At 34.8% G+C, this 13,554-nt stretch overlaps 1 protein-coding gene across 2 annotated transcripts in view; it reads left to right on the forward strand.

Annotated features, from left to right (window-relative positions):
* Positions 1-13,554, forward strand: part of RAC1 (Rac family small GTPase 1) — a 75,928-nt gene that overhangs the window by 43,974 nt on the left and 18,400 nt on the right. For both annotated transcript variants that reach the window (XM_044660209.1, XM_044660215.1), the window contains exon 3: positions 2,647-2,764. In XM_044660209.1, the coding sequence (XP_044516144.1) occupies positions 2,647-2,764 (118 nt within the window). The remainder of the gene's footprint in view (positions 1-2,646; positions 2,765-13,554) is intronic.

Genomic DNA, 13,554 nt, shown 5'->3' on the forward strand with positions numbered 1-13,554 from the left:
AAAACCATAAAATGTTGGCAACTAGAAATTGTTTCACTTTTATTGTGACCTTAAGTCAAAAAGGCTTCTTAATTGAAAAAAAAGATTTAGACCTTTATATCAATAGTCCACACCCTATACCTAGATAAGATCAAAATGGGTGTGATTTAAACTTAGAGTGTTATTCTAAGTAAATTAGGGGAAGAGAGACATTTATAAGTAAATTAGGGGCACATAGAATAGTTTACCTGTTAGATCTACAGAAAAAGAAAGAATTTATGATCAAATAAGGTAAGAGAACATTATAAGATGTTGAATGAATAATTTTGATTATTAAATTAAAATGTTTTTGTGCAAAGAAAATCAATGCAATCAAGATTAGAAGGGAAACAAACTGGGGGAAAATTTATAACAAATTTCTCTAATAATTTCTCAAAGATAAAAAACTCAAGTCAAATTTATAAGAATCCAAGACATTCCTTAATTGATAATGGTCAGACAGTTTTCAGATGAAAAAGTGTACTAAATCCCTCTTGATTAGAAAAATGCAAATTAAAACTACTCTGAGGTACCATCTTGCACCTATCAGATTGGCAAATATGGCAGTAAAGTGATAAATGTTGGAGGGAATGTGGCAAAATTGGGATACTAATGCATTGCTGGTGGGGTTGTAAACTAATCTAACCATTCTGGAGGGCAATTTGGAATTATGCCCAAAGGCCTTTAAAAGAATGCATGCCTTTTGATCCAGTAATACCATTACTAGGTCTGTATGCCAAAGAGATTTTAAGAATGGGAAAGGATCTGTTTATGCAAAAATATTTATAGCTGCTCTTTTTTGTGGTGGCAAAGGATTTGAAATTAAAGAGATATCCCTCAATTAGGGAATGGCTGAACTAATTATGGTATACCACCGTGATGAAATACTATTATGCTATAGGGAATGATAAACAGTATAATTTCAGAAAAATCTGGAAAGACCTATGTGAACTGATGCAGAGTGAAATAAGCAGAAACAGGATAACATACATAGTAACTGCAATAATGCTCAAATGTGATAGACTTTGCTACTAACAGTAATACAATGATCCAGGACAATTCAGGGGACTTATGAAGAAGAATCCTATCTACCACCAGAGAAAGAATTAATGGAGTAGGAATGCAGATGAAAACATATGATTTGTCACTTGTTTATTTGGGTATATATTTTGGGGTTTGGCTTTATAAGGCTATTCACTCACAAAAAATGAAATAATTTTGAAATATTTTACATGATAATACATGTATAACCTAGATTGAATTGCTTGCTAGCTCTGGGAGGGGAAAGGGAAGAAGGGAGGGAGACATTATGGATCACTTAACTTCAGAAAACTTAGGTGGAAATTTGCTATTAAAATAAAAAATACAAATTTAAAAAAAGACCTTACTCAAAAGTAATTTGGCAACAAGAACTCTAAGGTGCCAGTGTCTGTTTCTGTTTAAAGTAAACTTTGAATTTTGCTTTAAGGCTTAAATGTTATTTATATTTCATATTTGATGCTTTTTCCTGTTTGACACCATGCCATTTAAATCTTTTTTAATCTCTAGGTAGCAATTTTAGAAATCTCGAGCCTACCAGATTATGTATACTCAGAAAATGCAAACTAATTTCACATTAGCATAACTAAATTATTAGAAATATTTGCTTTAATAGTTACATAAAAATTGGGAAATTAAATATAAATTGGTTTTGGATCATCTAATGTTTCCATTATCTGTATCCCTGCTTCCTTTCATTAGCCCAGATAACCAGAATTTTATTATATTTTGCTTTTTGTCCGTAGATGTTCAGATATACTGCTATAATTGTCAACTTAGTGAAAATAATTCACGATAATGGGGCCATCTGGGTGGCTCAGTGGATTGAGAGCCAGGCCCAGAGATGGGAGGTCCTGGGTTCAAATTTGGCCTCAGACACTTCCTTGCTGTGTGACCCTGGACAAGTCACTTGATCCCCCATTGCCTAGCCCTTACCATTCTTCTGTCTTGGAACCAATACACAGTATTGATTCTAAGATGGAAAGTAAGTGTTTAAAAAATAATAATAGGGCAGCTGGGTAGCTCAGTGGAGTGAGAGTTGGGCCTAGAGACAAGACGTCCTAGGTTCAAACCTGGCCTCAGCCACTTCCCAGCTGTGTGACCCTGAGCAAGTCACTTGACCCCCATTGCCCACCCTTACCACTCTTCCACCTATGAGACAATACACTGAAGTACAAGGGTTTAAAAATAATAATAATAATAATAATAATAATAATAATAATAAATAGTAATGATTTCTTAACTGGTTGAAAGTTTTCTAAAAACAAAGAAAAATGAACAAAAATTATAGTTCTTTATAATTCAATTGTTGCTTCTTGGGAAAAAGTATCTCAAAATATTTGAACTACTCTTTAACACTATTTAAAGCAAAGTCTTCTTTCCTTGGCAGTAATAGTTTTGGAGTGAATTAGTAGTTTTTCTCCCGTATTTTCCCCATGTATTTTGTGCAGTTAACTTTCTTATATTACCTGATTCCCCTTCTTCCCTGTTATTTTAGCTCTTATCTGAATACAACTATCATTTTCTGTTCTTTTGTTTATATAAAATTCATAGGTCTGAACATTTTGTTGATTTTTTTTTTTCCTACAGCTTTGACAACTATTCTGCCAATGTTATGGTAGATGGAAAACCTGTGAATTTGGGTTTATGGGATACAGCTGGACAAGAAGACTATGACCGATTACGTCCGTTATCCTATCCTCAAACAGTAAGAATTATATATGTATATGTGTGTGTGTGTGTGTGTGTGTGTGTTTGTGTGTGTATATATGTATATATGTATATATATACACACCCCCCCATATAAATATATTCTTTAATAGCAAATGGAGTTAGCAAAAGTTTATTCATTACCTGTGAATTGGTTATATTGTTATTATTGATCCTGCCTTAAATTCTCTAAGAGTTTTAGCAGTGATCAGAGAGCAGTATGATTTCAGTGATATTTAATATAATAGGTTTTTGGTATATTGTAGCTTAGAAGGTGCTGATTAGGGTAAGGTTATATTTATAGTGTAATAATGTAGTTCTATAGAATTGATTTTTGTACTTAAAATGAAAATGTTTAAATCTCTTAGACTTGATTTTTTTCCTACAAAAATTTGAGAAAGTATGAACTGTATATTTAATTATTATTGTATATGTTCCCTTTTAAATTTTTAAAAGAGAGATCAATACGAAAAACTTAAAATTCTGCATTATATTGCTCACTCTTCCTATCATTCACAAATTGGGTTTTTCAATAGCTTTCCTGCTTTTTAAAAAATTCCCAATTGCTTTCTTAGGAAGAAAACATAACTGCAGAAGCTATTACTATTAAGAACTAAATTGCCATTTTACTTATTTTTTATGAATGCAGGTGCTTAAGTGACTAACCCTGTTTGCTGGGAAACTTTAAAAAACCTTATTAGCATTTTTTAGAAATTCACTTGCCTTTAGATTTAAATTAACTCTTGGTGGTATGGTGGAGAGAGGCTTCTGATTGGCTGTGTAAGAGTTGACCCTGGAATTTAATACTGGTTAAAAATTAAACAAGTAGGAAATATTCTGTGACCTATTGTGAACTAATTGTGAAATTTAGTTATATAACTGTTGCCTCAAGTCCCACATAGAAATCATTTTCTATCCTGCCATTTCTTTGAACTTTACTATATTTCTCCTCCCATAATTTAAATTTTCCCATTTTTAAGAAAAACAGTACTTTTTTATTCACTGTATTTAAAACAAATTAGACAGATAATGGGTGTAAATGTTTATTTTTACAAAAGCTGTTTTCATTTTTTAGCTCTACCAATCAAATATTTGAGCTAAATGTATGGTATTATACTAGTTTCTCAGGGCAAGACAAAGAAGTTTAGTATTCTTCCTTGATAGAGTTTAAAATCTAGTTGGGGAGGAAGAGTTTAAAGAATGAAAAAGTAGAAATAGTGATGACATGAGTGATGTCAGTAAGGATTGTAGAAATTCAGAAGGGGAGCTCATGTTGTCCTAGGGCAGCAATGGCAAACCTTTTAGAGACCGAATGCCCAAACTGCAACCTTCACTTGCATGTGAGCCCCTCACCTACCTCAGACAGGGGAGGGAGGAAGTGCTCCAGTTGGGCTGCTGGGTAGAGGAGTGGGTCATGTGAGAAATGTCCTCAAGCATGTATGGAGAAGGAGGTGTAAGTAACCCTCTTCAGTATGCATGCCATAGAATTGCCAACATTGCCCTAAGGTAATTAGTAGAAGGTTTAGGTTGGACCTTGAAATATGGGTATAATTCATTAAAATTCACCTTTATTTTATCTTCAGATCCACATTCTCTTTTTCCTCCCACCACTCCACCCACCTACCTGCCAAAGAAAAGCAAGAAAAAACTCCTTTTACAAACATCAAAATAAATTAATAAATTCCATGGGTAGGATTTTAATAGGCTCAAACAATAATTTCTTTTGAAAGAGATCACACATTTCAAAAAATGAATTCTCCTTTTGCAATGTTACAAAATTAAAATTATTTTTCTTTTAAGTGGTTATATTGTGTGGAATAGCCTAGTGCTTAAGTTAGGAGGATCTAGAAAAATATATAAATATATTTCTAGATGTTAAAATATGTCCAAAACCTTGATTTTTTTATCTGAAAATTCTTTAATAATTAATTAAGAATATTTTCCTGTGGTTACATACATTCATATTCTTTCCCTTCCCTCCTCCAACCCCTTCCCATAGCTAACAAGCAGTTCCACTGGATTTTATATGTGTCATTGATCAAGTATTTCCATATTATTAATATTTGCATTAGGGTGATCACTTAGCATCTACATCCTCAGTCATATCCCCATTGACCCATGTGATCAAGCAGTTGGTTTTCTTCTGTCAAATCTTGATTTCTGTGAACTTCCTGTTTAGGCATGATAGATCAAACTTTTTGAAACAGTTGCTTATTGTGGTGCAAAGAGGAGGCATAACAGCCTTACAGGCTTTGCTGCAGAGTTCTTCTGCCAGTTGATAAAGGGTTTAGAATCTTGGAAAAGTCAGTTGGTCCTGGGAACTCGTGGGGAGGATCAGGGTCAATCTGAGCTCCTTCTTTGGATTGAAACCTGGCCTATATTTTGCAGTTTTTCCCTTAAAAATTGTTAGTCTAGTTAATTCCTTTTGAATCTCCCTAGCCTTCCTTATTCCCATCTTCATTTTCCCTACCTGAATGTCTGAAAAGTTTTGAAAGGAGAGTAGATCTGAGTGTTAGTTTCAAATCTTGTTAGTTTAGTCAAATAGGGCTTACCCTTGTTATAAATTTATCTATTGAATCATTGTATCCAACTTTCCTACCCCTTTTGGCTACAAACCCTCGGGGGCTGAGTAGGATGGTCCCTACTCAGTCTCACATCCTTTTCTCCCTTCCCCCACCTGAAGCTTTCTCTAGGTGGCTGTTAGGGTTACCTAATATCCTCTATCCTTTCCAATCAACCCTAGAAAACAATAAACCCCTTTTGTCTTTAATCAAAACCCTTTGGCTACTTCATTAGTTGATTAATAAGAGAGGGAGGAGGAGAGAGAGGAATAACATTCTCTGGAGTTTGAGGGAAGCTGAAGGTATCCATTTTGGAGGAAGTGTAATTTCAATACTGCCTCTAGTCCCTTCCTTAGTGAACCCGTGAAACTGACTAGAAGCCTCAAGTCAGTTTCAAGACATTCTTGGCTGGCTCTAACATTGCTCTGTAAAAGTGTCTCTTTTACTTGAAGGGCTCAGTCTGTTTCCCTGCTGCTGTTGCCTGCCTTAGATTAACTCATCCTCTCCCTTGCAACTCTTTATACCTCAGTGTTTATATTCCCTAAACTCAGATATTCCCTTACTTCTGCTTTCATCTCAACTTCCAACCTTCACCATTGTACCTTCCTCATCCACTTTACTGCCTTAGGGATTCACAAAACCCTATCCACAGTGCCTAAGCTCAATTCCAACCATACCTCTCTACCTTAATTTCCCTACTACCTATATAGCCTATTCCCTTGATTACCTCCAGCCTTTGGTCCCTTACCTTGACTTATTCCCTATTCCAACCAGCTACTACCTATAGCCTAAGCCCCTTATTACATCCTGATATTCCCCTATTACATTATAAAACAATCTTTTTTTGTTTCCTGCTTGAAGAGGTCTTGATCAGACCATCAAATAAAGCTTTTTTTGTACTATACAACCTGAAGCTCAGTTGTTTTAACAGTTATCTTTGAGGGAGAGGAGGACTTGTGATTGTACTAATAAACACTTAATATATTAATGAATTACCCTAAGTATTTCAAGAATCTTTAATTGAATCAGTATAGGTTTTTCTCCCAATTGACACAAATTCCCAATTCCTCTGTAATTTATTTAGATGGTCTACAAGAGCTGCCAAAAAAAAATTTTTTTTTTTTTGGTCATCCTTTTAGTAGGCTGGAAATGAAACACAGCTTCTCACTGGGACCAGCCTTGTCAAAGCTTTTCCAGTTTGACAGAACCTCTGAGATAAATTGCCCTTTGCACTGGCATAATCTTGTTACGTCTACTCTGACTGAAGCATTGAAAAAAAGAATTTTAATTGTTAATTTTATTATTATTTAATTTAAATTATTTAATTTTATGGCTCATAATAAATGTGTAATATATTTTTATACTTTATAATAATTTTAAGTTATTTAATTTTAATGATTAAAATTACTTCAGAATCATTTGTAAAGTGCTGTGCATATTTAGCTACCTAAATACTTTATAGGCATAACTATACCTCAATACTTGTTATACCCCAAAGGTTGGAAGAGAGGTTTATAAAATCTTGTAAGTAACAATTCCTTATTTAATCAAATATCTTGCACTTGGGTTTAAAAATGAACTATACAGGTATAGGATTGTAGAAGGCATGGCTACAGAATTTCATCTGAAAAAAATCTAGGGAAGTTACTGCAAGCTTCATATTAATGAACTAGACATAGAATATGAAAGCCAAGAATTAGACAGCTGCTTCCACTGTGTATAACACAAGGCAAAGCATCTTAACAGTCACCTTTTCCAGCTTTCAAGAAAGGCCATTGATGCTGGAGACTAAAGAGAAAAGAGACCCTTACAGTTCTCTTTGAGAGTTAGTTGGTCCCTTCCCAAGTGGAGGGCTAAGACCCTGGAGCCAAACAGTAGCTGGTCCCAACTGTTTTTTAGTGCTGTCAGAGATAATTCTCCTTTTCTGGCTGCAATTCCTATGCCTTAGAGTTTTCCCCAGCCAACTAAGAGAACCATTAATCCCCCTTTGTTGTCAGCTCTGTTACTACTGGTAGAAGGAAGTTACTGCTTTATTTTTTATCCATCACACTGTTCTGTCCCATGAAGTGTTCTTATCATTATAATTTTTTTTAAACCCTTGCCCTTTACCTTAGAATTGATACCATGTATTGATGTTCCAAGGCAGAAGGGTGGTAAGGGCTAGGCAGTGGGGGTTAAATGACTTGCCTAGGTTCACAGAGCTAGCAAGTCAGATTTGAACCCAGGACCTCCCATCTCTAGGCCTGACTCTCAATCCACTGAACCACTCAGCTCCTACCCCTCACCCCACCCCATTCACATGTTTTTAAAAGAATTTTGTAAAGCTTAGGGCATTACTCTATACCTCTGAAAGGGTCATGTCACATGAGAAAAATTAGTGTATACTCTTGACTCAGTCATGGCTGGGTAAGAGTGAGTTCCTTTAGAATAGACACTTACAATCAAAGATAGCTTAGCAAACATCCTAATTCAGATTCCAGGGAGAATTTAGGTAAGCAATATGTGTAGTAGCACATATCCTAATTGATTTGAAAGTTATATTTTAAAAAAGGTGTTAGTCAGAGGCTAGTTCTAAGGGCCAGTCCAGGTCTAGACTAGGATAACCTAGACTTGGTTGACAAACCAAAGGACTGCCTAAGAATGATTTTTACATTTTTATACAATGGAACTTTTATTTTAAAATGTTAAATCAGTCTTAGCTCTTTAGGCTCTAATTTGCCAACAGCTGCCCTAGTCTTAAAAATAAAAAGTTTTTTAGCAATCATTTTTTAACATCTTGAGTTACAAATTCTAAAGTTTTTTAGCAATCATTTTTTAACATCTTGAGTTACAAATTCTGTCCCTCCCTCTCTCTTGAGAAGGTAGGTAAGCAATTTTTATATCAGTTGTACATTTGGAGTCATGTAAAACATTTCCATATTAGCTGTGTTGCCCCCAAAAACCCACAAACAACAATAAAACAATAAAAATAAGGTTTAAAAAGTATGCTTCAATCTGCATTCAGAGTTCATTTTCTTTCTGAATGTGGAGAGCATTTTTTGAGTCCTTTGGAATTGCCTTTATCAGATTAGCTAAGTTTTACACTATCATCCTTACAATATTGCTGTCAATGTGATGATGTTCTCCTAATTCTGTTCACTTCGCTTTGAATCAGTTCATATAAGTCTTACCAGGTTTTTCTGAACTTGTGCAGCTCATCATTTCTTATAGTACAATTCTCCAATTAATGGGGGTCTCCTTGATTTCCAATTCTCTGCTACCATAAAAAGACCTGCCCAAGATTCTTAATTTCACTTCACTTTCTGTCCCACCTTTCTTTTTCTTTCATGCCTTTCTTATTGTGCCATTATAGATACTATTGCTGCAGCAGCCTATTTTTGATTTCTCATGTCTTTTCTGAAAATAATTTTCATATTTTAAATTATTAATTTAATTATACCCTTAGAAATATTTGGAGAGATCAGATTTAGAATCAGGAAATCATTGCACTTATATAAAGGATTTTAATATAGCATAAATTCGTCCTGATCTTCATTATGCTATAACTTCACCTATAATCATAGGGGAAATCACTCATGTTGTGTATATGTATATGAGTTGTATAGGATGAATGCTGATGATATAAACTGAAATTTTTTTACTTATGACTTTTGGGATACTTTTAATTTAGAGATGTCAATCAGAGACCCACAAGACACTCAAGTGTAGGTTAAAATGTCATTGGGAAATATTTAACAAAATAAATAAAAATGCAAGAAAACAAAGAATAATATACAAAACAAAATAACTATGTGGTCTGTGGGTATCCTCAGAATTTAGTGGCTATTTTTATTTGAGTTTGACACCACTGCTTTAGTTAATATTGCTTTTAGGCAAAAGCTACAATGATTTGACATAATACTAACAACAAAAAAAGGAAAAATAGGTAAGTTGAAATGTAAAAAAGCTCTCTGTCACTACTCTCTACTTTGAAAGGGACATATCACTTTTGGGGAAGTAAAAATAATTATCCTGTGACTCAGACATGCTGTATAGGATGAGGCCATTTTTGTTCTGGGATAGTCACTTAAGTTGAAGGTAAATTGGCAAGCCTCCTGTTTCAGATTCCAGAGAATATATGGGTAAACAACATGTGGAGCAGCTACTTGATATATCAGGAGCAAATCTTCTCCTCCCTTTCAGGCTCTTTGTCTTTATAATTATATTCTAAATGTTCAGAAAATAGTGATATATAAAACAGGAAAAGGAAGCTTATTTCCTGTTTATAGCAAATACTTTATTCCTCAGGTTTTCCCCCTCAAGTCCTGCAGGTCTGATTCAGGGTATAGTGCAGTGGTTCCCAAACTTTTTTGGCCTTCTACCCCCTTTCCAGAAAAAATATTACTTAGCCCCCTGGAAATTAAATTTTTTTAACTTTAATAGCAATTAATAGGAAAAATAAATGCACCTGTGGCCATCACCGCTTCCCTGGATTGCTGCAGCACCCACCAGGGGGTGGTAGTATCCACTTTGGGAATCACTGGTATAGAGGAACAAATCCGTATCCGCTCACCTATCTATTTATTTATTTGTTCGTTCATTTAGCCATTTATTTATTCATTCGTTTGTTTGTTTATTTTGGGGGCCCTCACCTTCCCTCTTGGAGTCATACTGTGTATTAGTTCCATGGCAGAAGAGTGGTAAGGGTTACTTGCCCAGGGTCACTCAGCTAGGAAAGTGTTTGAGGGCAGATTTGAACCTAGGATCTCTCATCTCTAGGCTCTCAATCCACTGAGCAACCCAGCTGCCCTCAACAAACAAATATTTAAAAGAAGAAGAATATTGGTTTCATCTCTTGCGGAAGTGCTCCCCTTCCCCCATTTCAGACTTTTTTGCAATTCATATATATAATTTTTTTTGAACATTCACATCAATTATATAGGCTTGCGTAGCTCTTCACACATTTCTAATTTCTTGTTGCCACTAAATAAAGCATTAAATTTAGACAAATTGTGTTACGAAGTTAAGAGTGATTGCTTTTTTATCAGTCCATGAATAATAATGTATGTAATGCTTTACATACATTATTTCACTAGATTTTCAACAACCCATTGAGACTAGATAATGGGTTTTATAGAGGAAGAAATGGAAGCTCTAAAGAGTTAAGTAAATTATGCAAGGTTGGATCACAAGTGTTAAAGCCAGGATTTGACATTATAGTCTTCCAATTAACCATATTTCCTATGGTACTGGATAATTTCTATGGATGATATAGTTTGTATTTGATATTTGTATCTTGATTGCTGTTTGTTTTAAATTCAGGGAAGTGTCTAGCAGACACCCTATGGACATGTGGGGGACTTGCCAACTCATTTCAAGCACTACCTATAGAGATTTTTTACATGTGTGCATAACACTAAAGGATATTATATTCTTTACTAGGGAGAACAAATATTTCTCTATAATGAAGAGAATAATCTGTTAGTGTGAGAGACAGCACTATACTATGTTAAATCTAAGGAACATACCAGGGCATTTGATGTTTGTCCATCCTCATTTAAATGATCAGAGTGGAGAAAAGATACCAAAGGTAACATCAATTAAAATTTTTTACCAAATGGAATACTTTGGATCTTAATTTGTTGGATATGTGGCAATAGACTTTTATGTGAACTAGAATTTATGGTGTTTGAAAAACATGACTGAAAATTTGAGAGCCTTTAGTTCAGTGATGTCAAATTCAAACAGAAACAGATCCCTGACCAGCATTGTTGACTTAGAAAACCACAAGTTAGTGTCCTAGTTTGTTTTATATTTTTATTTATTTTGTTAAACATTTTACAATTACATTTTATTGTAATTGAACATTAGCGGGGCAAGTTTGATACCTCTGAATTAGTCCTCTTATCTCTTTCTATCCTGGACCATATCTGAAGTGAAGGCTCATGATTAGAAATCTTAATAACTGAAAGTCTCCCAAGCATGTTTTTGATAATATATTCTGTTAATTTAAATCCAACTTAGAGCTTTTATTTATATTTCTATTTAAATCTCTCTATATAGTTTTCTGAGAAGAATCTTTTTGGTATAAAAACATTCCTAAATAGAAAGGTCTCATAGGACCATAATAGATTTAGAAACCATCTATTCCTATTTCCTTTTTTACCAAGAGAAGTTAAGTAAACTCCCCTCCCTGACGCCGTCCCCCCTATATCAGAGGGTACTGGCTGGCTCAACCAGCACTCTATCCTCTATAGTCTATATTATGCTGCCTTTCTTTTTCCAAACTAATTCTAGTTCCTTTATGCTTATCTAATAGGTCTTTTATTTTCCTATAAATTTATAGTTTTCCTGTCTTTTTAGCCTACTATGTAGTAGACTATTCATGTTTTCCTTCCCCTTCCTTGAGACCCATCTTAGTGACAAACGATTTTTTTTTTTTTATTTTTGGAAAGGGAAAAAGTCAGCACAACTGATCAAACTCTGAAAACTTGTACAATTATATAACATGATGGTCATATATGCTTTTTTGGCAGAGTGGTTTTTTTCCCCCCTTCCCATAGTTTTATTTTGTGCATGTGTTTTTTTTTAAATGTTTCTTATGAACAACAAATTGTCTGTCACTTTTTCATTTTATTGGATTGTTTAAACAATTTATATTTAAAATCATGACTTAGGTTTATGTTTTTCTCCATTTGTCTTTAAAATTGGCAGTATTATGGTTTTGTTTTCATTTTGCCTCTTCTGTAATACAGTATCATGTTCTTTTTTTTTTTTATCTATTTATCAGTTACTTTACTTGGATCTTTTAAAAAATGATCTTGTTTCCACTGTCTCTCTTCCTTTAACTTCTGAACCCTTTTTCTAATTTGTTACTCCTTTTCCCTTTAGAGTTTTATTTGTTAATTTATCTCTCCTACTTTTATCTGGTTATTTCTTTTTTCCTCTTAGGTAAATTTTCCCCCTTCCTCTCTTCTCTTTCAGCTAGTCCTGTTTATTAGGTTTTTTAAATTTTCATTTTTTGTGCCTCTTTCAGAAAAGGATTTCTTTCACTTCGTTATCCATCTTCTCTTTCTAATGGCACCAATAGTCATCTGTTCTCTCTTTCCCTTTATTCTTTATACAATCAAAGTTTCCAAGGTATCATTTTAGTCTCTGCTCTCTTAATGCTTTTTGCCACTGTCTTCTAGGGCTTACCCCATGGATTACCCTTTTTCCCCCATTGTATCTCACTCTCAGAACAGTGTCAATTATTTCAGAGGTCAGATAGGGATATTGCCCATGGTAGGGCCCCTCCCTCACTGTGTGTCTGTCCCTGTTCCGGTCCCCATCCCCCCCAATATTTGAACTACCTAGGCCCATTTTCTTCTACTCTTCCCCCTCAGGCACTAAATCTCCCTCTAAGCTTCATCCAGTGTTAAGGTCCTCATTTCCTTTCTCCATAGACTCATTCATCAGTGCAACTCCATCTTCTAAAGTAAAAGGCCTCCTTGCCTTACCTCCCTTTTTCAGTTTTTCCTCCTTAATGTTGTCTTTTGCTTCTTTGAAGTTGTCTTTCACTTTTGTGTATTTGGATTTACAAACTATTGTTCTCTCATTTCTTTGGTGAGGTTTTCCATTATAGATTCAAAAATTTCTGTTCATTATTTTTGTTGTGCAGGATATAAATTCTCATTTCTCTTTTTTTTAATTTTTTTTTAACATTTAATAATAATCATTTTTAACATGGTTACATGATTCATGCTCCTACTTTCCCCTTCACCCCCCCCCGCATTCCCCCCTCCCATGGCCGACGCACATTTCCACTGGTTTTGTCATGTGTCCTTGATCAAGACCTATTTCCAAATTGTTGGTGGTTGCATTGGTATGGTAATTTCGAGTCCACATCCTCAATCATGTCCACCCTGACCCATGCGTTCAAGCAGTTGCTTTTCTTATATGTTTCCTCTCCTGCAGTCCTTCCTCTGAATGTGGGTAGCATCTTTACCATAAATCCCTCAGAGCTGTCCTGGGTCATTGCATTGTTGCTGGTACAGAAGCCCATTACATTCGATTTTACCACAGTATGTCAGTCTCTGTGTACAATGTTCTTCTGGCTCTGCTCCTTTCGCTCTGCATCAGTTCCTGGAGGTCTCTCCAGTTCGCCTGGAACTTTTCCAGTTTGTTATTCCTTTTAGCACAATAGTATTCCATCACCCGCATATACCACAGTTTGTTCAGCCATTCCCCAATTGAAGGACATACCCTC

The sequence above is a fragment of the Gracilinanus agilis genome, chromosome 1, assembly GCF_016433145.1.
Source record: "Gracilinanus agilis isolate LMUSP501 chromosome 1, AgileGrace, whole genome shotgun sequence".
Classification (NCBI taxonomy): domain Eukaryota; kingdom Metazoa; phylum Chordata; class Mammalia; order Didelphimorphia; family Didelphidae; genus Gracilinanus; species Gracilinanus agilis.